This window comes from Taeniopygia guttata, chromosome 6, assembly GCF_048771995.1.
Source record: "Taeniopygia guttata chromosome 6, bTaeGut7.mat, whole genome shotgun sequence".
Classification (NCBI taxonomy): domain Eukaryota; kingdom Metazoa; phylum Chordata; class Aves; order Passeriformes; family Estrildidae; genus Taeniopygia; species Taeniopygia guttata.
Window position 1 is genome coordinate 28,174,215 of NC_133031.1, and position 25,858 is coordinate 28,200,072.

At 37.5% G+C, this 25,858-nt stretch overlaps 1 protein-coding gene across 4 annotated transcripts in view; it reads left to right on the forward strand.

Moving 5' to 3' along the window:
• Window positions 1-25,858, forward strand: part of VTI1A (vesicle transport through interaction with t-SNAREs 1A) — a 256,060-nt gene that overhangs the window by 140,262 nt on the left and 89,940 nt on the right. For 2 of the 4 annotated variants that reach the window (XM_012574592.5, XM_012574595.5), the window contains 2 exons: window positions 14,402-14,472; window positions 18,734-18,806. In XM_012574592.5, the coding sequence (XP_012430046.1) occupies window positions 14,402-14,472; window positions 18,734-18,799 (137 nt within the window). In that variant the 3' untranslated portion in view covers window positions 18,800-18,806. The remainder of the gene's footprint in view (window positions 1-14,401; window positions 14,473-18,733; window positions 18,807-25,858) is intronic. The other 2 variants (XM_002198017.7, XM_012574591.5) reach the window with 1 other exon arrangement.

Below are 25,858 nucleotides of genomic sequence, written 5' to 3' on the forward strand. Positions count from 1 at the left end.
ACGAGCATCACTTTGAATTGTTCCTTGTGAATCGTTCCTGAAATGGGAAACACGGCTGGCTTCCTGTTTGTTAGGAGTGAAAAACAGGCACATCTTCTGTAATTATTAGTAATAGTGTCAATTTAATAAATTATTCACTCGTGACAACAAGATTTACATTCTGTTTGCTGATAGCTTGTGGGGGATAGTGTTTGCTTGAGGAAGGTAAAACCTCGCAATAATGCAGTGTACATCGTAAATCCCTGTCACACCTGCTCTGAAACACTGAAGGCAAGTGGTGCTAACTTGTTTCTTACTGTACCTTCCTCCTCCCCTGTGGATGATACTCTCTTGGGCTCACTAGATTTTCTGCTATTGCTTATGCATCTGGGACTAGACATTTAGAAATTCAGCTAACACAAAGGTTCATGGTTGTGCCTGAGATGTCCATGGGCTGTGAAGAAATTATTATCCCTGGTATATCAATTGGCAAGAGAAACCAGACCAGAGATTGCAAGAGTGGGATGAGGTGATGAGTTGTTTATGCTCAGCTCCTTTCAGTCATGGCAGCATGGGAGAAAGTGCAGAAATGCTTGAGTAAAAATTTAACAGGTGAATGATTCTGAGCTGAGAGAGGAATTAATATGCTGATAGACAGTGGGAGAAGTCAGACCATGAAGGGATTGGCTACGGAAGGAATGTAGCTATTGTTTAATGTGCTGAACTGGGGAGAGACAGTGGCGTGACAGAAAAAGATCAGTATGATACTAAAAAACAGCGTTTGTAGCAAGGTTCTAGATTACTGTAGTTGGTGCATAGATTTTTTGTCAAGGCCAAAACAAAAGTCTGTGATAATATAAATAAAGGATGAGAGCTTAGAAGAGGGTTTTAGGAAGGGAATGGCTGGGACCAGTCTGTTTCCTATTGATGTCATGCAGAAAAAATCAGAGAGCTTGCCCAAAATGCAATGATGGGAAAAAAGAACTGAGTAAAAAAAAAGCTGTTGAGGCTGGGTAGAAAGGAAGACAATCGTGTTGCATGTCATGAGAATAGATTGTGTGGAGGCATGTTGGGGGACAAGGAATTGCTGTGTTGTGTTGAATTTGAGTTGAAGGCTAAACAGTGAGAGAGATGGGAAAGAGCAGTGTAGCAGGGAGGGAAATCTGTCCCTTATTAAATAGTAACTGAATTGGTGCATGAGATTTTCCAGCCATAAATCAACTGCAGATCTGTGGGGAGGAAAGGAACCAAAGCCAGAGAAGGCAGGAGCCTGGGTGCAGAGGGAGGAGCAGATTTCAAGAGGGAAATCCTGACCAGTTGTGTCAAAGGCACATATGAGCTCTCATCCACCAGCTCCCCATCTGGGAAGTTTCCCTATCCCTCCATTCATCCTAGTGCTAGGCTGGAGGAGCTGCCTCCCACCAGGTCAGTAGAAGCAAACCTACACTGCTTTGGGCTGGGATTGTTTTCAAAACACTGCTTTTTTCCTAGATTGTCTCTAGGTTTCTCTAAGAGAAACCCCCAAGGCTGTCTTGATAGTTTGCAGTTGAACAAGAGACCCCAGAAAATTCTGATTGTTTGCTTTAAGATGTCCTAGTAACAGAAGCTAGGCAGCATGTGGGCATTTGCTTGTTTCAGTGGAATTCTAGTAGAAACATTATTTACTCCTGTTTTACAGATAGAGTAAATAGGATAAAAGAAATAAGATGACTTGCCAAAAAATCAAATAAGAGATCTGTGATCAGCTCATAGTCCCTTGCTTGTAAGTACTCTTTTATTTCTTTGTAATTCAAAAGCAATTAAAGCAATGAAAAGAAGTAAAAGAAATTAAATAAAATAGACCCCAGCACGTCTTCAGCAATTCCTCTGCTAAAACTTGTGATATGGTGTGAAAGAGGTTGAAGCTTTCCTCCTTGATAATACATTAAATAATTATAAAACTTTTATTTCACCTTAAGTAGGAATAATATTTGATTGTCATTTAAACCAGTTCTTTAGAATCCCATAGTTTTACTCAAAATAATCCAAGAGCATTTAATAAGTCTTAAAATATTCATAACACACGGAGATCATTACTCTTGAGACCTTTGTACAAAGCAGTGAAGTGTGTTAGACATATGGCAGAAACCTCTTAATTTCTTATTTCTTGCTATGATTATATGGAAGAAAGGAAAATTCTCTGTTCTTTTCCCCATTGCAATCTGCATGCCATTGTTTTATCTGTTGTGGGCCAAAGTCATCTCACACACATGTTCACTGAAGAACATGGAGTTAATCAGGCTTGAATTTAGCTCTGTAAATATATGCACAATAACAATAAATTCAGTTTTCTGTACAATATTTCAGATAACAAAAAAGAGGACAAAAATTTATTTCTGTATCCCAGATGACATTAACAGCCCAAACTGTGTTGCATGACAGATGCTGGTACCTACCTTTTATATTATTGGTAATTATCTGAAGTCGTTAATTGCTGTGGCATTTAGTATTAAGAAAAAAATTAAACGACAATTGGTATGTCCTGCATTGGAAATGTATCCTAAATATCAGAAGCAAGCCCTGTCACAATACTTAACTGTATGAAGAGAGTATGAAAATTTTGTTTTAATTAAATTTCAATGTGATTATCTAAAGTCAAGTGGAACCTCCATGGATTAAATCTAAAATAAAACTGTGGTTACAGTATATGGTCATAATCCCCAGGTCTGTTGTGTTGAAATGACAGTCTAATGAGTAGAAGTTAAAATGTCCTCTGCTTTCAAATCCTCATGGTTGTCATTTGATTAAATAATAGTGCATTCTGTTTGATGTCTTGGCTTTATTATTCAGAAGCACTTCAGTATATGTGCCCTACCTTTGTATTATGTGCTCCTGGCAACCAGGTATCCATATAGGTTCTTATTTACACACCTGCAATAGATACACTGCACATTTAGCTTGCCTGTGTGTTGCTTGAATATGAAATTTTAATTATTCCTCTTAATTATAGTGCATTCACCAAAAAGAGGGAAATCATTGGTCAGGTACAAAAAGAAACTGCTTAGTATTTGAAGGAATTTGATAATTTTGTTGTAGTTCGTAGCTTGGCAGGTGGTAATAATGCTATGCCAGCACTGTCAAAATATGAAAATTAAAGTGACGATGGGTTTTAATGAAATCCATTTGACAAATATAATTAAGGTGTTTTAATATGAAGCCCTGTAATAAAGACTACCGGTGGACTCCCTGAGGTCCTGACTAATTGTGTAGATTGCTTTTAAGCTTTGAATAGTTTTATTGGATAATGAACTGTTAAGAAGTGTTAGATCTTTCTTAAGCAGAATTTGGTTTGAAAAAGAAGAGGAGAGACAGGCCTGAGGTGTGGCATTTTAAACATAATTAGAAGAGAGATTTAAGTTAACATCTTTGATCTTGCTGTCAGTTTTTGATTAGAGCTGTAAATGCTTTAATCAAGTGCAGTGTAGTCATTACATTTCTAACTGTTTTTAAACTGCGAAATTACTGAGACACTGACATCGGTTTAACACTTCTTGAGAATTTCCAGCAAAGTTATGTTTGTAAACTGGGTGTTTGCATTAAATTGTCATACTGCAATAATTTAACAATTCAATAGATCATGGGATAATTATATTTTGGGGTTCAAATAATGTAAAAACCCCTTATTAGATTAAATATAATGTTCTGTAGTTGAGGAGAGTGGGCCACTTCAGATTTCATTTAAAAAATAATTTCTAATCTTTTTTTTTTTTTTTTTTTAATTAAAATGTATTCAAACTGGTAGTTGTAATGAAAATGAACAGTTAAGAAACTAAGTGCAGTATTGAAATGCCTTCCATAGGAAAAGGATTCTTTTAATGTTGCACACTGTTTGACCAATGTGGATTTCTTCACACCCATTTTAGAGCCAGGGAAGCAGACAGAAGAATTTACCAGGGGTACAGTATTGCCTGAGACATTCAGTTCTGTTCTCTCAAATTCCTGTCTTGCAACATTGAAGATTGTTTGAAGAAATTTCAGAAAGATCAATTTATTATATATATATATATATTTTTTTTTTTTTTTACTGGCATCCAAAACAGCAATTAAATGTGAATATGGCCTTGGGCTCAGGTCTGTAACGTCAGTGAGGATGTTGGGCTGGATGGTACCTGCCCATAGGTGGCATGACTTCATTTCAAATATAGAACCCAGCAGTCTGGGGCCCTTTCTCAAATCTCACCTTGCCTCCCTGTGTTCTTGATCTTAGAGCATGACAGAAAATCCAGATATTTGTCTTTTTACTGTATGGGCTAAGGGCTACTCATGTTTGTCTTCTAGAAATCAAGATTTAAGGTACAGCAAGGAAAAACATACTAAATCCATTCTGTCTGCAGCATAGAGACCATCCACACAAATAAACTCCAACAGTGGCCTGCCAACAAGTCCCACAAATCTGTTAATGGTGTCCCACAGCAGCCCACCTGTGCCTTTGGCAGCGTGTCCTGCATGCTGACAAGTCTGGCAGGCCAGGAGGGAGAGGAGATGTCACCCAAGCCTGGGACAGCCCTCAGAGACTGCTCAGCTGGCAGCACTTCTCCATGGCACCTCCAGTGCCTGTGTCAGTGCCAGCTGCAGCTCAGGGGGCACCCAGGAGCAAGCAGCAGCCTCTGGTAATCCTGGCCCAAATCCGGGGGGACCCGGGACATTTCCAGTTGCTAGGATGGCCCTTGGAGCACTCCAGGCTGCTGCTCTGGGAGCATCCAAGCAGAAGCTGCTGCCCCATGCAGTAAACTGCTCTATTCTGGAGCAGTTTATGTTTAGAAATCTCCAGGTCTGCCCTAAATCAAATCATAAAGTGGTAGTCTAATGTACAGGTGCCAAAACTTGATAAGTGTTGCTGAGTTGCTCCATCAGAAGAAATCACACTTTTCATCTGAGACACTTATTGAAAAATCAGATTTTTCAATAATGTTTCCTAGCAGGGATGCCTTAGAAACAAATTCTGTCTATATGCAATAAAAGTCCTATGTAAGTCAACCTCTGAAATACCATCTGAAGAGCTTAACTTGATCCTTAAAATATGAGTCTGTTCTGAGGAGTGTGGTAAAAATTCTGTTATGGGATAGTCTATTTTTCCATCTCAGCAATTTCCAGAAGAAATATCTTTGTTTTTCAAGTACAAGAGCAGAGACTTTTAAATTATATTCATATATATATATAAACACATTGCCCTGTGTGTATAAAATTCAACCAGGATTTTAAAATTAGTCTGGATTCTTTCCCTTTTGTATACCTCCTGATAACTCTGATTGGCAAGGCCATCGAGTATTTTTCATTGTTTCCTCTGAACCTTTGCAGTGGGTTTAGTGAGGCAGTGGTTTTCTCAGCATTACTCTGTGAGTAATCACAGGCAACATTGCAGATGGAAATAGCTAGCACTTAGCTCATGTGTGTGAAAAAGCAGCAGAATCCATAGCTGCATTGGTCCTACAGGGTAAAAAAAAGAAAAAGAAAACAAAACAAAAAATAAAGGAAAAATGGCTTGAGGTGGGAAGCTGTAAGTGGAGGAAGAGTAAGAATTGTGCTGGGTAAGGAGCACCAAGATGTTTATCATGATGTTTTGTCCTTTAGGTGCAGGTTTTTAAAATGCTGTATATTTCAAATGAACAGAGATTCTGATTGATGGGTATAAATATCACAATGTAAAAAATCAAGATTCAAAATGCAATAAAATGCACAATCTACTTAAGTTCATCACCAAGCAAAAATACAGCCAAATGAACATTTGCTAGAGATCCCTCCAGAAAATAAAATTCTATGGTAGAGCTGGAACTTGAACTGCAGCCAGCCCAATAAGCTACAGACTGTCCCTTCCCTCTGTCCCTTGTCCCTCCATCTCCAAGTAGCTGCTTCAGATCTCCAGAGTCCTGGTAGAAGAAACATTCTTCTCTGTAAGCAAAACCACCATCATGAGAAATCTGTTGTGCATTGCACATCACATGGTTCTCTGGTTCTAAATTGCCCAATAAATATTCTAACATTGTCTTGAAAGGGGTTTCTCCTCTCCAAATTCCCACGTCTTTGGAGAGATACTGGATTTTCAAGGGAAAATGAATCTTCATTAGTAATTTGGTACTCATTTTTCTTCCTTTTCAAAGATTTTTTTAGTATTGGTAGAAACTTTGAACAATAACTTTCCTCAGTATTCTCTTTATTATTTTTTTTATACTTTAGTACTTTCATCCTCCAACTTTGCAATGCATTTCTTTTTATAACATTTAGATTTTGAGATATTCAGTTTGTGAAAAAAAAATGAAAAACATTGAAAGGACGAGCTAATTAATGTTTCTTCAGGCTATCCACGGTACACTGTTGTGTTAGAGTTTTGCCCCATTTGTAATTTATGCCTGTTAAAGCTTTATTTTATCATCTATTACTGACTTCTATGCTCCAGTTTGCTCTTACTGCCTGTAACAAGCATTTCATTTTACATGGAGAAAAAATGGTTTTGGTTTCAGTTACTTTTTTACTGTACCTGGAAAAGAGAATGGGATTTGCAAATGATAAATGGGGAAGTTGACTAGCTAACTAATAAAGATTTGTCTTAATCAAGTATGATTTGTCAGAACAGGAGCGCATTGGGGTCAGGGCACACGCAATGAATAATACAGCATTCACTGGAGAGAAGGACCAGGCAAAAGGCCTCATAAATATGCTGCTATTACCCACTGCTAATTCGTATTCAAAGAGTGAGTTGCACTGAAGCCAGCTCCGAGGTTGCTGAGCTGTTCACCTGCTTCGTGGGCTTTACCATGTTTAAGAAAGTTTATACATTTATATTTTTATATACACACACTGTTTACAGAATGTTTTATTTATGCACAGACCGCTGCACTTTTTGGTCAGTGTGTTTAAGCATTATTTATTAATCAGCTTCTAGGTTTGTTTTATTTTTCTAATGTCTAGGTGCTATTTTATTTCTGGTTTTCATTGTTTAAATATGAATGTGAATACAGCAGGAGAGAGTTCCATTCACATTTGAAATGAATGTCTGAACAGTGCAAGAAAGGTTAAAACACTCTTTAGCTTCATGGAAGTATTAGAAGCCAAGCAGGCATAGATTTCTTGTTCATGTTGCCAGTTTTCCAGACTTTCTAATTGACCTGTAGATCCAAGATAAATCTGGTACATCAGGATGTTGGAAGAAACCTGAACAAGCCCAAATGTAATTTTGTTTGGTTCTGGCTTTACTTTCTGATGATAACTTTGCTTTTTTCTTCAAGGAGCATTTTCTTAGATTGAAACAGTTGAAGGATATGCTCTTCTTATAGGTCCACTGAGGTCTGGAGGGGATACTGCAAAACACTTGTTACTGTTGATAAGTTTAAGCTACATAAATGGATTATAATCAGTTTGAAAAATTAATAAATTCTTCTTTACAGTGCTTATAGGTTTAATTAGCAGTTTTTGTTCTTCATCATTGTGTTACCTAAATGTTATATACTGTGGTATGTAGTGGTTATGTAGTTAAATAAGATTGAAAAAAAATTCTCACTCCACTCTTCAATTTTAAAACATATTCCTCAATGAATATTCTTCATGAATTTCAAAACATTTTCTTCTCTTTTAAAAACATAATGTAACTTTTCTATTTGCTGGTTGGCTATCTCATCAATTTTGTGCTCAGCTCTGTGTCTTGAAGTGCACTTACTGCTTTAAGAATGGATCAGCTCTAGAGATAGGGCCAACTTTACAAGGCTCAAGCTGCTCAGTGCAGGAGTTTAAGTTGCCAGCTCTCTACCTGCACTTTTTAAGTCTTCAAAATTACCAGTAATACAGAATCCAGAGTAATTATTTGTACTGCTCTGAGTTTATAGCAAACTGGGTAGACGGTGGAGCACTTTTGATTAAATAATAATTATGAATACTTCCTTAGATGAACCAAAGATCACCATTGTGTCATCTCAGTGCTGTTTGGAGTCACAAGTTTAATTAAACGTCAGCTTGTGGCTCAAGTTTCAGAGGATGTATTTCTGCAACTTAATTTAGATGCAATCAGGATTTTTAATACTCTCCCCTGCTAAACCACTTTCAGACAAGTTCAAGACTGGCAGTACTGCAATGAAGCGTCACCCATTCCTGCACCAAGCTCAGACCGGGCAGGGGCTTCTTCCATCCTGGGAACGCTTAAAAAGTAGCAAAAGAAGACACTGAGGGTTGGCTCCCAACTTTTGGTACATTATTAGTGATTGAAAGGGGGCTAGCAAGTTGTTTACTTATTGATGCACTAAGGAAAGATTTCTTTTTTGCCTTAGAACTTACTTGAAGGAAGAAAGTAGGGGAGGAAGATTCGGTGGGAGGAATTTGGAGCAGATAAGCACTGCTGGGCTGGGGCATGGCAAGAACAATGGCCAGCCTGCAATGTAGACAAGTGCTCAGCAGAATCAAAGTCTGCCACCTCCTGTGAATGTTGCTGTGAGGATGTTAGTAAGGGAGCTCAGCTAGATTGGTGATGGGAGTAGACAGAAAAAAAATACATCAGTTAGTGAGAAATGAGTTGTTTTTTACCAGCAGATTGATGTAAGTTAGGATTTCAGAAAAGGTATGAAACTTTAGAAACAGAAAAAGCAACTGGAGGTGAAGTTACTAGGTCTGTCATCTTTCTTCTTTCTTTATCCATTTTTCTTCTCATTTATCTGCCTTTTTTTTTTTTTTTTTTTTTTTTTTTTTTTTTTTTTTTTTTTTGTTAACTGGGGAAGGACAAACCAGGCCTGGACCATGGGAGGTGCTGTTTATGAAATGCTCCTGGTTTGTTCTTAAAGGCATGTGGCACCTTCCTCAAATATCTTTTCTTCTTTATTTTGAACAAAACACAAAGACTGAATTCTGATTAGGTGTTCTGGATGTTTTTCTTCCTGGCTTCCCTGACCTCAGTCTCAACCAACCCCTTTTGCTCTTGACCAATAAAAATAATTTCATGAACATCCATTATAGCTTATAGGGAGACCTTTTCATTTGAAAAATGTTTGTAGTTTTTACTTTGGTGGACATCTTGGTCTTTGGAAGTTTGGGAGGTATTTTTAGATGTTACTTGCCTCCACAGTAAGACTGGGCAACTTCTTTTATTTTCTCTTGCAACTGAACTTCTGACAGCTCTGGAAGTGTTGGATGTCCTCGGTGAATGCTGTGGATTGTCAGTGCTCTTTCCACCTGGATGGCATTTGCTTCTGCTGAAGAAGCCAACTAATCCCTATAAAAAGTAGCTAATTTTTATTTTATTGTGTTAATTGACCACGTACAGCATGCAGATTAACATCTTCATGGCAGATTCTTGAGGCATTTGAGCACTAACTCACATTTCACTGTTCTGCTGATGCTTTACAAATTCTCTGCATTGGCTTATGGTTGTTCCATTATCCTTCATTTATCTGTATTACCCTGTACTTATTTTTAAATAACCTTGATGATCTAAATCCTTATGTTTCTAATTATATCAGCTGTTCAATGTAAATATATGTCAGCTGTGAACTGGGGAATTTATTAGACTTTTACCTGTGTCCCTATACTTCAAGATATGTCATCACTTTCTTTATTAACTTTCTGCTGTCAGAAGCATAAGGTGTTCAACTCAACCCTGAATTCTTCAACTCCTGCAAACAGTATTTTCCAAGTTTGTAAATCTGCTTGCTGTCACCTCTGAACAGTGAGCTTTTAACATTTTCTAGTACTTTTTCCCGACCCTGCTGTTGATGATTTATCCTAGTCTCCTAAAATCAAAACTTTTAACCTGTCCAAAATGGACTGGCGTTAGGAAAAATAAAACCCCAGCCTATGTCAGCATAGTTTCCAAAAATCTTGTATAAGCTTTTGCTACATCTTCGGAGCATGTGATGTCTCTGTGCAAAGACCACACACAATTGCACTCCCCAAATTGCACTGCTCACTGGCAGGGCTGAGGATCTCAGCCTGGAACTGTTCCCCACTCCTACTCTGGTCAACACACAGTGGTTTTTTGTAGTGTATTTGATGATTCTGTAGAACAGCCATCTTGATTTTTAACATGATCTTCTGCTTTTCCCAGTGTAAATTAATTTGTCTTTTCCAGCCTCTAATTACATAGCTCAGATGCATGCATGTGATGAGATTGAGCAAATCATATTTCCAGGCATCCTTTCCGTGATTCTGTTTGTTTTGAGCTTTTTTTTTAATCTTAACTCATATCAAGGTAACTGCTGCATCTTATGACACTTATATGTACACACACACACACACATATATATATACACACATATATATGTAAACACACAGGGTACACTTTGAGAGAAAAAGTGCTCTATAAACTATGTTGGATTTTTATATTTTTTTATATGAGATTCTGTCTTCAAAATTCATAAAAATGCATGTTTGTTTATCCTAAAGCCTGGAGAGGCTCGTTCTGTGTCATTCCTGTCTCTTGAGTAAATATATTAATCATTCTTAGAGCAAAAAAGTATTATTGACTTGAGTGATTAGAAAAAGCTCTTTCAGAATCAGTTTAGCTGATAAAGTACATAAATACTTAAATTACTGGAGGCAAAAAAGGTAAAAGAAACCAGTCAAGCACAACTTATTTTGCGTCCTTGATGTGTGTGTAGGTATTAGGAATCAAACTCTGTGGAAGTATTAGAAATCAAACTCTGTGGACCACATATAAAATAATTACAATTTGTATATATAAATACTGCATACAGGTTACAAGCAAATTCCAAATAAAGGGCTTATTCAGGAGTGTAAGTCATTGCTAGAAGTGACCATTTTATTTTGGGTTTATCTCAGCATAACTGTTGAAAGCCATGTGCCAGTTTGTGCACACGTGAAGGGGGAAGATAGGTTTGCATTTGTTACATTGTGTGGGAGGGTGTTGGTTTTTTTCTTCAAGTGAGGAAAGTTGTATTCATTCCTCTAATTAATTTCAGTGGTTTAGGATAAGAAATGTTATATTTTCCTGCATAACGTAGTCTCATAGAACCAAGCACCATTTGTGTTGGACTCACAACATGGCATTTTTGAAGTGCTTGGCAATAAAGAGGATGATTTCCCATACTTTGTTCAAACAACTTTAGGGCAGAATACATTTAGAGCTGTGGATTTTAGCATTCACCATTTAAGGATGATGCTTGTTAATATTATGTACTTTTTCAGAAATATTTTTTTCCGTCCAGGAAACAAACATTGTTTAAGACTTGAAATAATTGCTCTATGGAATATTCCTGCCCTCTGTCAGTACACAGATAATAATGATGTAAATGCATTCACCCTTCTGCTTCTCACAGTTTAGTTGTAATTTTAAACCATAATTTTATGCATCTCTTTGGGAATTTCAGTTAGAAGAGGTAGCATCACTCAGTCTTTGGTAGGACTTGGGACTGCACCATATTAAATATTGTCCATATAAAACAACTGAAAGGTTGGCATAATCCCCAAATAATTGACATTGCTAAGATTCTATGGAAATGGCACCATTACTGGCAAGAGGGAACACCCTTTAGTTTGTGTATTGGTCTTAATTCATGCATCTGCACTACAGTATATCTTACAAACCTGACCTTTGCACATGACTGTAGTAGCTTTTTCAATGACTTGCATTATAAGTAGGCTGGGAAGATCCATACACATACCATTGCAATAAAAGCATGAATCTGCCACATAGATGAATGTTTTAACTGAAAGGAAAACATCAGAGTTGTGGGGAAACCTGAAAAATGTTAGAAAACAATTATATCAAGCTTGTAATTAGCTGTACTGTGGGCTAATGTTACATTTTTTCCTAGTCCCTTTCCTAGTGAAAGGTGCTTTCACTTGCAAACCAAGTGAGGAGACATCTTCATTGAGAAGTCTCTGTTTTCTCTGTGTAATAATATTTTTGTTTGACTGTCTTGACCTTCCAGCTAAAAATCAAGTTTCACTGTCATCAGTGAATTTCCTGAGTTGAATGAAGATATGAAGTGGATAAAGGTGTCAATTTATGTTTGCAAACTTATTGTGAGATTATGTTATCTCCATCATATCTCTTTGTTCAACTTATATTGTTATTTTAGCCCAAAAAAGGCCAAAGATCGTCAACGAAAGTGCATGTAGAGTAAAGCTACTCCTGTAAAATTGATGATCCATCCAATTATTTATCTATAGAGGCTGCTGGGAAGAAACGCAGCTATCTCAGTTCTCAGACCCCTCTGCTAGGTTGAACTTCATGGCTGAAGGTTTAATCCCTAAGTGTCATATCAACAATTCATTCTGTGATATTCTGGCTGACATGCTCTCCTTCCTTATTTATTGATGTCTTCAGTCATCGACAATGAGAGGAAAATACACTATTCGTCAAAGTGACGGTGTTTTACCCTCACTTACAGTTGATGCTGCTGTCACATTGATGGTTGGAAAATAAACTCAATCATTATAAAAAGCTAAGAGTGTGAACTTGCCAGTGACAGGAAGAAGATGAAAAAAAAAAAAATACAAACCCACAGTAACTTGCTTCAAAATTGGTGTAATAAAAATAAAACTGTTCCCTACAAAGATATTTTTGAGCTTTGTTCATGAGATACCAAACCATTTTAGCCATGTATTTTATATTTATTCGTTTGAAGGAAGATCTGTACCTCGTACTCCTTTATGTCTGCAAACATAAATGTAATTTTTAGCACTAAATATACTTCTTATCATTTCGCCTCATGCTACTAGGTTGGTAATTTGTTGATTTTTCCCCTTCTCTTTTAAGAGATTTTGCTTTGTTTTTTTTTTTTTTTTTTCCTCCCCTGGATTATATTGAACACAAATTTCTGTTTGTTAGTATTTTGAGTGCTTTAATGAGGAAAAGCTCAGTATAGTTTCATCCTTTGACATGCAAACATAAGCAAGGCTCTTGTAAACCACTTTCTGAGGCTGCCATTTGTGTAACTGCGCTGCACTGTGCAGCCTTTTTAACTCCAAACCCATGTATCTTACCACATTTCACCTTTGGGAGGCATTGTATATACAGCTAAAAGTAAAGAGCAGCGAGCCAAGAGGGACAAGATAGCATAATGAGGATGTCAATTTGTGGTCAGAGGAAATATTTATCTTACTTGTACTATACTTGGCAACTGATAGAGAAATATATATGTAATGAATTTCCTCAGACTTTATCTGGCAGACTGTGTACCTTGTGTTAAATGGATTTAAAAATAACATTGCTTGTCTCAAACTTTTAAAGTTTGAGGTGATTCTACTTTGGATTGTTCCTTGAAAATGGAAAAAAATCATAATTGTGTTTACTAACATATTGGTGAAGTTTTAATTATCCATTTCTCAAGGCTCCCTGAATAATGACATTTAGGATCCCACTCACTCACCAGAACAAAAGCAAGGTGCTTTTTTTTGTTGTTGTGTAGGAAAAAAATAGCCATGTTTTTGTAGTTTTACTGTTTTGGTTTGTATCTCTGGTAAGCCTGCTAAGTACCCTAAATGAACATGCACAGAAATGCTGGTTGTCTCACACGTGCTGTGTGTCCTGAGGCAAATCTACAGCTGCTTCAGCTCCTTCTGCCTGCTTCCCCATCTGTAAAATGGGAATGATTTAACTTATTTTTCTCCTTCGGGGAAATACAGGAAGGGTTTCTTAATATTCTATAGACCTTTGAAGATTAAAATCTCTTCTCTATACTTGCTGCTAATATTTCAGTGTTAGAGTAGCATTTGATTGAAGCTGTTTGAAGAGTAAAGTTTTGGCATCTTGTGTTGTCTTTGTACCATATCTTGAGGCCCCTCCACTATAATTTTGCAACCTTTGGTTCAGCATAAGCTGTGGAAGCAAACAGCCCCTGTGTAAACAAACAGTGATGACTATAAATTAATGTCTCTGCTGTTGAAACATCAGGAGATTACAGCCTATCTCTAAGCCAGCCAGAAACAGTCCATGGTGGAGCAAAGCAGACACCAGTAACTGGGCTGAGCCTGAAAAAGCTTTCATTTAAGCATCAATGGTAAGTGCTGAGAGGCACTGAGAGAGGTTTTCTTCTAATATGACTTCTGTGTCTTTAGATGTACAAGGATGGCTGGTGTTTTAGCAAAGGCTTACTGACTTCCTTGGGCTTAAGGAGTAGATGGGAAGTATGAGCACCCAGCATCTAGAGCAAGTCTGAAAGTCTTCTTGCCTTTGTTTCACAGAACAAAGGTCAGCATCAATTCCCAGGGTGTAGACAATCTCAAGAGACTACAGAGGGGCAGCTTCTGGTTTGCTTCTTCAGTTTTATGTTATTTAAAAACTTAAAATTTAATATAATGATGAATTCTTCTTTGCAGTTAGGAGGAGTGATTAGGCTGTCACATGTGTTAAATGCTCTTGTTAGAATCTAACTTGGCATTTTAAGGCCTTGCAGTCACAAGCTGTATTTTTCATGATTTACATTTTCATTTTTTAATGCAGAGCAGATTGGACAGGAGATGCTTGAAAACCTCAGCCATGACAGAGAGAAGATCCAGCGTGCTCGGGAAAGGGTATGTTTGATAATAAGTAATTGCTGATTCTGCATTTTATTTGCATTGGGCAAGTTCTTTGTGCATGCAAAAATAGTCCAGATGAGATATAATCACCATCTGCAGTGGAGAACTTACAAAGTGTCTTACATGGGCCCCATCCTGCTGAGTCTCTGTGATGGGCAGTCACACTGTAGTCATCAAATCTGCTGCTGGGAGCAAATTTTCTGTCGCTATCACAGGTCAGCGTTCTGTCCTTTGAAGGGTTTGTTACACTGTCCATTCCAATGACTTCTTGGGCTTCCTATGAAACAGTTGAGTATCATAAGTGAGCGTCTAATAGCTGAGCAACCTTACTCTTTGTAGCTGCAGATGCAAATAACAGCCCCTGGGGCAGGTCTGTGTGAGGAGCAGGTACTGCTGCTCTGTCTCTGCAGCCAAGGTAACATACCTGTGTCATTTTGGCTCATGCAGCTTCCATGGGGATCAGCTCCACTGTGCAGAGTTACTGGAGATGCTCAGAGCCTGTCCCATCCAACGTGTGCTCTGACTTCCATGTGGGATCCCAGCCTTTCTGTCTCTGGGTTTTGCTCATGTCCATGACGTGTTCCAATACTTTCCCAAGTGTCCAATTTTTACAAAGCCAGGTTCTCCCACACATTTATTAACTGACCAATGGCACTGAAAAAAACCCTGATATGTCCCAGGGAGTTTCTTCACTTGGATAGCTTTGATAAGTAAAGCTTCCTATAACAGCATTAATGTGGCATTTTCTGCCAGCTGGACCAGTTGCTTTCTGAAGTGCTGGGCATTAGCTACTTTAAAACACTAAATATAGCTAGATCACTAAATGTAACTAAGAATTGTGAGGATTGACCAAGTTTTGTTCTGCCAACTTGGTGTCATATTTCACCTCCACTTCTTATATCTCCAGTCACTGCTGAGTCTGAAATTCTTTTCTGTTTTTAGCTGAACGAGTAAAATCTAGGCAATGGAAATAAATGCCATGTACTCCTTTCTGCTGATCCTCTATATCCCAGGGATGTAGTTCTGATCACTCAATGTATGCATGGTTCATAGAATAACTTTTAATTTTCGTTGCTTTCCACCTGAGGAGAAAATTTCTTTGTAGGCAAAACCTATAAGATGCAAAGAGCAAGATTAAAAATAATAAGGATATTCTAGGACAAAGAAAAAAACCTCTTGTCATAATGGAAGATCTCAACTACCAAGTTTTTTATCAGGAGACACTTAAATACTTAAAAATACTTAAAATATTTTCTTCAGGTAATTCAGAAAAGTTCTCCAATGGAGCCACATGAGTTGACCTGTTCCACCTGTCTTTATACACTCAGATGAATATTCAGGGGAGATCTTGGATAAGTTAGCTAGTTTTCCATTTGCTGGAGATTTTAAAAGACCAGAACAGAGGGGGCTTTATCAACGCATAATAGCTGTACATTAAATACATGGAGGTATTATCTTACCAACCAGGGAATAAACTTGTCTTCTGGAATTAAACTGTCACCATGAGTATGATGGTCAGCTTTAACTGTTCAATATTGAGAAAATTAGGAAAATTATTTTTTATAAGGAAAATTTAATAAGTTAATGTCTCAATGGTTTGGTTAAATTTACGTAGATGAATTTTCCTGTCTGTAGAGTAAAACTCATATTTTCTTCTGAAGGCAAAGAGAAGGGATAAAAGCTCTGGTACAAATCAAATAGGTTAACTGGATTATACAGGACTTTAAAAGATGTAACATTTTTTAGGAAAATCATTTTTTAGGAAATTTGTCTAAGGCAGACAAGATATCAATGTCAGCATCTTGTTCATCTTCCTGTTTTCTCATTATTACTCTTACTATTAGCTTTAAACACTATATAGATTTTCTATTGCTAATATCAAAGCCTGTTTCAAAATGTTTTCACTAAGGCAGGTTTTTAAGAGGTTCACTGACATTCCACCAGTTCCATTCCACACTTCTGTGGTGTGCTTGTATTGGTAAAGAAATGGTGGAACAACTGCAATCAGATGATTCAGTTTTAAATAAAAACAAACTTACAGTTTGAAACTCTTCATGTGAGGTTTTTTTTTCTGCCAGAGCAGGAAGAAAAGGTATTTTCTTAGCATTCTCTGGGGAGGTAGCTAGAGATCTTCCAACTATGTGTGTACATGTTTGTTTCTTTTTTAATGTTTCTTTCGCTTATTTTGTGGATTTTTTGTTACCATAAAAATATGAGGTCATCTTGCTTAGAGGAGTTTGTCAAACCCTTAAGATTCAGCTTCCCCTTCCTAACTATCAGCACTGATTCTAGCTGTCAGGTAGAATCCTGCAGCAAGATAGGAAAGTTAGGATCAAACATTTAATGGTAAAAAGGAGAGCTCTACTTTTCTGTGAAAAGGGAGGAGAAGCCCCAAGTGTTAAATGCATCTTTATGAATAATAAAAGACCAATGTAAAGCATACATTTGTACTTCAGATTCCCTTCTAGCATAGATAAAAACTTGGCTTTTTAATGAGCCTTTTAAAAATTATTGTGACATTTTCTCTGCTGTTACTTGTGTCAAACTGGGCTAAACTGCTTTTCTGGAGCTTGAATTGTCTAGATGAATCAGGAAAAAATGAGGGAATGGCCTCCCTGGAATATAATACTCATCTTTGTTCCATCATAGCACATAATTACAGAGATCTGAGAGTTAGTGCAAGCCTTTCCACTGAATATGATATTGCTAAGAGCAAGACTTGATTGGTGTTATCCAGTCCCAGCTTCTACTTGGTATTTTCTTAACAGCTTTTAGAAGAATAAGGAGGAAATTTATGCAAAAAGGTTATGTGACACTGATTGTCACATCACCTACTGATTTCAGTAATAAGCATTAAAACTGGCAGCAAATATTTACAGTATTGTGCTCCAGAATAGAGACTGGGTTTAATATTGCTGCTGTTCAAATATTCAAGATATAATAGTGGTTTGTTATGGTGAAGGTGATTTGTTGTTGGAAGACTGCCACACTCCTTGGCAGTGTTACTGTTTTGATGGACTTGTAACACAGGATGCATTTTGTCTACTACAACAAAGTTTTTCAGTAAGAAGTCAATGACTCAGGTAATCCTTTCAATCTGATTTGATAATGAAGAAGTAAATATTCAGCTTTCACAAGGAGAAGAATGTTTTTATGTATGTACACACAGCTGTGTTTTGGGGCATGTTAGAAACAGTGGTCCCTGCTATTTCATAGCTGAAATAGTCATAACCATTACATTATCTTCTTACAGTAGATTTTGACTTCCCACTGGTTCCAAGATGTCTAAATGTCAAAAGATGTCTCTCTTCTAGCTGCCAGTGGCTAAAGAGGTGATAGGAAAGTAACTCCATTCTTCCTACAATCTTCTAATTTCTAGATTTCCTTTTGTGGGACACTAATAAACAAAGAGAGAGGGGACATCTTAATTCCTTTTAAAAAGCAGTAGAAATAAACATGAAGTTAATTTGCTTCATAACTTTTCATTTACTCTATTTCATTTTTACCTATTTTGCAATATTTTTGAGAGCTGTAGAACAAGACTGCTAATTAGGTAATTAGCTGTAAACTGTGGGTTTCCTTTGTCCTAATAAACTACAAAAATGGTCGTTTCAGGCAGTGAGAGTTCCTTACATGAAAAAAACCCAGCATATATATTGTACAGCTGTTCCTCCTGGACATGTATATATACTATTCACAAAGCATTTGAGCACCCAGGCCAGAGGTGGCTGCTGTAAGATCAGTACAAGTTTTTTATTTAAGGGGCAGTATAGACATATTTATTTGACACAGAATTGCTAAAGTGATATATTTTGTGCTTGTTTCTTTCTTTAAACTGCAGTCTTTGAAAAACAGTGAAAGAAAGATATGTCTTTCTTTTCATAAAGCATCAGGAACGTGGCTGTCTCTTCATCCCTTGATCCTTTCACTAGTGTACACAAACAATACACATACACGTGGGACTTATGGATTCCAATGTATAGAGCTTCTACCTCCAACCCTTTATTTGTAAAGCTTTTGCTCTTTATCCTGACTCACCTTTGTTGCCTCAATGACTTCCCTTGCCTGGGTTTCATATTTATGTAAGTGAAAACAAGACAAGGTATTTTAACATTTCAGAGCTTTGGTGGCTTTACAAGCTTGTTGTGTGCTAAAGCTGAAGCTAACTGACTCAGGTGACTGTAGAAACCCCTGTCCTTAGTACAGAATGTGCTACGTGTGCCTTTTGCCTTTAACAGGACTCTTTTCTCCCCAGCTTAGAGAAACAGATGCAAACCTGGGGAAGAGTTCCAGGATTTTGACGGGAATGTTGCGAAGGTAAGGCCAAGGTAGGGACATTTCTGCTCTTTCTTTTTTTCTTCTCTCCCTCCATGCCTTTATTTTCAATTTTACTTCAATCTCAACATTTTGCTGGTGCACCTGACTTTTTTTTACCCAGGCTGCTGTGTAGAATGTCTTTGGATGATAGAAGGCTTTGTCATGCCTATGGAGAGAGTTTTCTGAACCTGAAGGATAGCCCTTGTGTAATGATTTCTCATCTTTGTTTCTTTGTATTTGTTTGGGGGGTTTTGGATATGTGTTCTAAAATTAACATTTTTTGATGATGATTTTCTCTGTTTCCTATTCTTGAGTGATTTCTGTGTTTTGAGGGGAGGTTTTGCCTGTTAAAATGAGAAAGTTGGTAAATGTTTTGGGGCAGCATAAATTTTCTGTGCAGAAAAAAGGTTAAAATTATCAATTTCTGCCTAAATAGATGAGGCAGACACACTGTCAACCCTTGCGGGTTTAGCATGTTTTTTCCATGCTTTCAATGTTATAAAAATTGTCCCTGGGATCAAAATGAGGTGATATGAAAAGGAAAATTGTGCAATGTGCTAAAACTCTATGTGGGACTCAAGGGAAGGAGTTATCCACTGATTATTTCTCCCCTTAAATTTGCTTCGGTGCATTCTGAGACAGATTTTTTTGAATTAGAGGCACCTCTGGATATGTGTTCTTTACCCAGTGAAACAGCACCTGAGCTTCTCTGTGATGTCTATATTTCTGTACATATTCAGTTTCCTAAAGAAGAAAAGCATCCCTCTAATAAGCAGTGCTGGGTGCTAAGAAAGCACAGTTTTAAAGGAGTTTAATGCAGCCTCTGAAGAGTTCAGTCTGAAATTACCCTTGCCACAGGCTTTTATGTTGTGTGTTTGCTTAGTGCATTTTGCTTATAAAAAAAAAAAAGAAAAAAGAAAAAAAGAGGAGAAACTTTTAGCAGAGTCGTTGTTGATTTGTCACTTGGCTTAGGAAATGTGAAAACTGGAATTTTATAAGTTGTTCTTTAGCACAAGCTTTATTTCTGCGTAAGTATCCTCAGCCTTTGTTAGTTCCTTGTATACTAAATTGACAAAGGTTAAAGTGACTGAACCTGGTGCCTTCATTCCACAGATTTCTTACAATTCCAACTCTAAAATGTAACATATAAAATTCTCTGATTAAGAGTAATATGTAAATGACACAAGCTAAATTCAAAATCCATGGAGGAAGGAAGTGGCAATTGAAAGGGATGGTTCAGTGACTGTAGACAATCAAAATAAACTATAAAAAAACTGAAGGAAAAGAAAAGACACCAACCAAACCCAAGTCTCCCCCGGAAGGGCTCTGCGACATGAGCTGTAACGAATATTCTGCATATGTCTCCATTTTGTCAAATCTCATTAAAGGGGTTTCTTGCTTTATGTCAATTGAGCTGTCCAAAAATCATTCATCATTTTAGTGTAAAAAAAATCATGCAGTTATTTAAATAATATCATATTAATGTTAAAGTTCAGCTGTCATTTAATAGTATGGCTTAATCAGACATAGCATTTAGGAAAAATAGTTTTTTCGGGCTTTACTTGGCTTTCAGGTTGGCAGATTCAAATAAGGATTTATGGGTTTCTAAACCAATGTATTCTTTCCATGTTTATGCTTGAGGTACCCCAGTCTTTTTTGCAGCACCCTGTAGTCTGTTATTTTCAATAAAATAAAGTATCTCCTCATATTGTGTTTGAATACATTTGCAAGTAATTTGGAGAAGCTGAAACAAAAACATATGCTGTAACCTTTGACTTTGTTTTGTGTTGGGAATCACAGTTAGGAGTCCTAGTTTATAAGTGTTCCATAAGCCAAATGAAAAATAAGATCTTTCTGAGATACACTTGGGCTCTTCTTTTCAGACAAAAGGATTATGTAGTCGAACACCATGATGGCATGTTTCTATGTGTCAGAACAGCACTGGATTTCCTTTTTCTTCAACAAAAATGCTGAGCTGAGTCACCCATCTAGAACAAAGTCAGGTTAGGATTTAAGCTCAGGTCAGGTAAATGTGCCAAAAGCAATGCCAGCATAGAAGCAGCTTTCAGTAGACAATTCTCAGGATGTTGTTTGAAACCCCATAATTGATAGACCTACAGTGAATTTAATTTGTTTGTGACTGTTGAGTAGAAGGGTCTAGCATTATCCCAGTCTCAGCATCATCCCAATTTGTTTAGTTACAAGAATAATCATGAAATATAGACCCCAAGAAATGTATTAGATAAAAACAACTGCAAGAAATAGAATTAGCACAGATTGGCAGTTGTTTCCTAATTTCTGCATACTTCAGTACACACCACACAATATTTTACATAATTACTGGAAGCAATAAAAGCAAACACTGGAGGACCATCTCCACATCAATATTATACAGAAAAAGAAATGTTAAATTTAATATTGCTCAATATAGTGGCTGTTCCCACAATCTATATTTGCTGATATGCTTGAAGTCATATGCTATGCTAACACTCTGTGCTTCAAATTAATGCCTAACTCTTTCTAATTTTACTGTCTGGGAAAGGTAAAGCAGCATCTTTTGAATCTGGCTGAATATATTAAGAGATCATGTATTTAGATAGCTAGAGGGCTAAATTACTGCCTTTGTATGACCTAAATTCCCTGGCCATGTGTTTGTGCATAAAATGTTCTGGAGATGGGGAGTAAAAGCAGAGACAGGTTTTGTAGGTGGCCATACCTCACTAAAGAAATCAGTGGCATAGCAGGGACGGGACCTCCTATTCCAGTTTGCTGCTCCAGCAATAAGGTACCCAGCCCTATGAATTCGAATTTGTTGTCTCACAAGATTTTGGGGGTGTGGGTAAGAGTATTTTTGTCATAAGTGTTTTTAAGTATTCTCACATACAAATGACCTATTATACTTCATGATCCTTTTTTTTTTTTTTTTCTGTAGCAAATACTTAGGTTCCATTAAGCTAATACATTCCTCTTATGGCATGGCATTACTAGAATCAGGGGAATGGCTTCAAACTGAAAGAGAGTATATTTAAATTAGATATTAGGAAGAAATTCTTTATTGTGGGTGCAGTGATGAGACATGGGGGTTCAGAAAATTAACTTAGAGTAGAAATTAATTTTCAGATTTCGATGAAGTGTGCAGTTTTTGTCCATGAGGCACTGGAATGGGTTGTCTCAGGTCTCTATCCCTTGGCCTGTACCCCAGTGTGAACTGGGGAGCTCACAGTGTACTAGAAAGAAATAGAAAAGAATGTGTTCTGGAATATCTTCAGGGTTTTGCCCATATCCTAAGCCAATAGCCTAGAAAAACTTATAAGAAAAGAATTTGGAAAGTCTCCAAGCCACACACAGCCCAGTGGGAAACAAACAAACCTAAAAGTAACCAGCTAAAGATTTCAGTAGATATGAATCTTTTTTCAATTAGCAGATAAGTTCTGTCTACCCCCTTCAAATTGCGGGAAAATATTTTAGAAGAATGGCTGCTACACTCCAGAACAACTTTTTATCCTGTCTGGTTCACCAGGAAATTTTTGTTTTAAAAATACTCTTTTAATCTTCATATTTCAGTGTTCTGAATTGTTGTCAATGATGTTTTGAGAAGCTTATGAACACATCTGCATTTATGAAAGAGACTTTTAAAATTTGATTCCCAACAGGTCAGAGGCACTACCTCTGTCTGATAGAAATGAGGCAGTAAGGGTTCAGTTCAGCTCTCAGGTAATAAGTTATGTGACTTCCCAACGGCTGCATGACCAATATGACTTCAGTCAGAAGTGGAATGTGAGTTCTGGTGAAGCTTTTTCACTCTTTCCAGGAAAATTCTGGGAGTTCTGTTTCTTGTATCACTGCTAGTCAAAATTTGTTCTACTTTTTAGGACCTTGCAGTACATTTCACAGACTTGTAGGACAATTCGGGTTGGAGGGGACCCCTAGAGGTCATCTGGTCCAACCTCCTGTTCAAAGCAAGTCTCATTAGAGTAGGCTGCTCAGACTCTATTCCAGTCACATTTCAAACACATACAAGGCTGGAGATACCAATGTCTGTCTGAGCAATCTGTTCCAGTAGCAGCTGAAATAAGCAAATCCTCCAGGCATCTCACTGAAATATCCCAGCATCCAACTTGTGTCCATTGCCTCTGCTCCTAAGCAGAAGTGATTTTCAGAATTGGCCTTCAGAGTTTGGGCCTGGGTTGCAGTTATTTCTAGCAGTTCTCATACAGCTTCAGCAGTGGTGATGTTGTGGTCATTGGGCTGAGGGGACACTCGGTGTAGGGCAGTTCTTGAAGCAGGACATGGGGTGCTCTGCCTCCACCCACTGACCTGGGCCGTGGCCATGCACAGACTTCCTTATTGCCTTCTCTGGCTCGTAGAGATGTGCAAAGTTAAAAATGTCTGTTCTGCCTCCTTGCTTGGCTACAAAGCCCAGATCTCCATATGTTTAGAACAGCAGCAGGGACAGTCATGTCCCTGTGGACACAAACCCAAACAAAGAGTGAGTGTTACCACTGCTTTTTTCCCTATTTCCCTACCAATCTCTGTTTCCATCGCCAAAAGTCCATGACAAAAACTGATTTTCTTCTGAGCGAAAGCCTTTTTCAGTCATACTTGGCCATGACTGTTGAGTCTCTGCAGTTTTCTGAAGGCAGGTCTTTGTATCACCAATCCAGAGTGGGGTTTTAAGATCCAGCTACGTTTGCTTTTTTTTTCATACTAATAGAGGAGTTCCTCTTTCCAGGATATTTGGTCTCAAGCCAGAAGAAGTTTGAGTAGGAATTGTTTCTGCAACCTTTTTGTACATATATTTCTACTTTTACTTCAAGATGTATTTCTATACTGAAAAAAAAGACTGAAATGGTAAATTCTCAAGCAAAATGTCTGCTCCATGTTGAATATTTAGAACTGCAGCTGTTTACTTCATTAATTTAGACTTTGGTTCAGGAGCATATTTAAGCATATGGTTAACTCTAAACCAGAGGAGCAGTTCCTTTAACTTGAGGGAGAATGAATAAGTGGGAGAGGAAGTGGCAGAGTGATTCTGGTTCATCTCTTGGCGCAACACAGCTTTTATTGTGCTCCTTGCAAATCATGCCCTTAATATTTCTGTTGTTAACTGGAAGCCATAAAATATGCATAGTATATTTTAGTGCTTGTTACTGTCAATATAATAACTTTTTTTATAATTTTTCTGACTTTTAAGCATTTAATATAGTTACTTGATTCTTATGTTATTGTACATTTGTGTTTTGTTATGCAGCTAACCTTTATCAATTATGGAGTGTTGAATCTTTTCAGAAGGAAACTGATAAGCTCTGTGGTGCTGTTAATCACAACCTAGTCCTTGGATGAGGAACATACTGCTTGTTATTCCAAATTAAACCTTGGCATTAATTAGTACCTAGTTGTTGCTTGCTTTGTCTCTGATTTTAAAAAGAAATCTTGTTTCTTTGTTGAAGTGATGGACAAAACATCTGGAAAACATAAATGTGTCGTCAGCAAAATTCCCAAGGGTGAGCATTCTTCATCATTAGGAGTCCAACCAAAAAACAGGAAATGTACCTCTAGGTCTGAACAGCAAATATTTTAAAATAGTACAGGACAATATGGGTTCCCTGTCCTTAGTTTAGGTATGATGTAATTTGATGCATATAAGATGCATATCTTATTTTTAATTATCAATGGTAACCCATTTCCTAAACCTTACTCATCTTTCTTAGAGAGTGTTGTTTCTGTGCTGCTTCCACAATACTTTTGAAAAATCTTGCCCTACTTACATTCAGTGTTAGAAATACTGTTCAGCTCCTGCACCATGGAGGGTGCAGAAGTCTTTTGAGCTGCTATTTAACCACCAGCCATCAGTGTACATGGAGAGTTCCGGGCCACAGGCACTGAATGCTGTAAAAAGGGACCAATTTCAACATTGCAGGCATGTAGCTGGGATTAGTTTAATGCCACCGTAGCCTTTGCAAACCTTCATCTCTAACAACCTAAGTGATACAGAGTTAAGTTTTCTTCAAACCTGGAAGAAAAAAGGAACATCATGATTGATCTTCACATCTAGTAACTTAAATGCATAGGATAAAATAAGTCAGTGTTTTAATCTCCTTGTGGCCAGGCAGCTTTAGAAAGGAATGTCCCTCATTTGGTGAGGTAGGAGTGTTTATATGGTAGCATTGTTTCATTTCTCAGATTGTTGGAAAGCTTTATCCACATGTCAGGCTGCCTATACTACATCCATTATGAGCAGGGTTCTCAGCATTCTTCAGACCAGATTTCTAATTCTCTTTTTCCATTCCTTTTTGAAGTGTGTAATGGTCTTTGTCCTGTCCCTTCCATTCCCTCTTTTCTATCATCTGGAATTGCTATCTCATTTGCTCCCCTTCTGTCTGCTCGTGTCCAGCTGAACAGCTGGAAAGAACATTAGCACACAGTTGTGTTTCTGCAGGAAAGCAGGATCCCAATGGATAATTATCCTAGCTAGTCCTAGACTGCATATACCAACAATGTAAAGCATCATGATAGGTTAAGTATTGTGTTACCCTTTGTGGTTGTTTTCTGCCCTGGGAATGTTGACTACCATTAAGCAGCTAGAGCCTAAAAAGGTTCACAGTGTCATGAGTGAAGCAAAAGGCATTTCACAGCCAGCATTGTCAAGTCTGAAGCACAGCAGGTATCCCATGACATGCTTCCATGAGAAGCCATGTCTTATTTCTGCACAAGCAGTGCAGGGCTTTCCTGCAGTAATTGCAAGGAGGTTCCAGTAGGATGAGTTCTCTCTGATGTGATATTCAGGAATAGTGAAGATAGTGAATGTGTTTTGAATGTGGTATTGTTGTTTATGTGAAGGAGAGAAACAGCTAGCAAAAGCTGGCTTTAGTAATTGCTGAAATAATTTGAGACAACTTTTCAGAAATCAATTAAGTCAAACCCTTTAAGGCCAGTAGTTGATTTGGGATCATGATCTTGACACTACTCACACTATAACTGAAAGAACAATATAGGTTGGATTTTACACATTCCATTTACTGCAGTGTATAAGCCATAAATTCCTGAATGTAACATTTTCTGA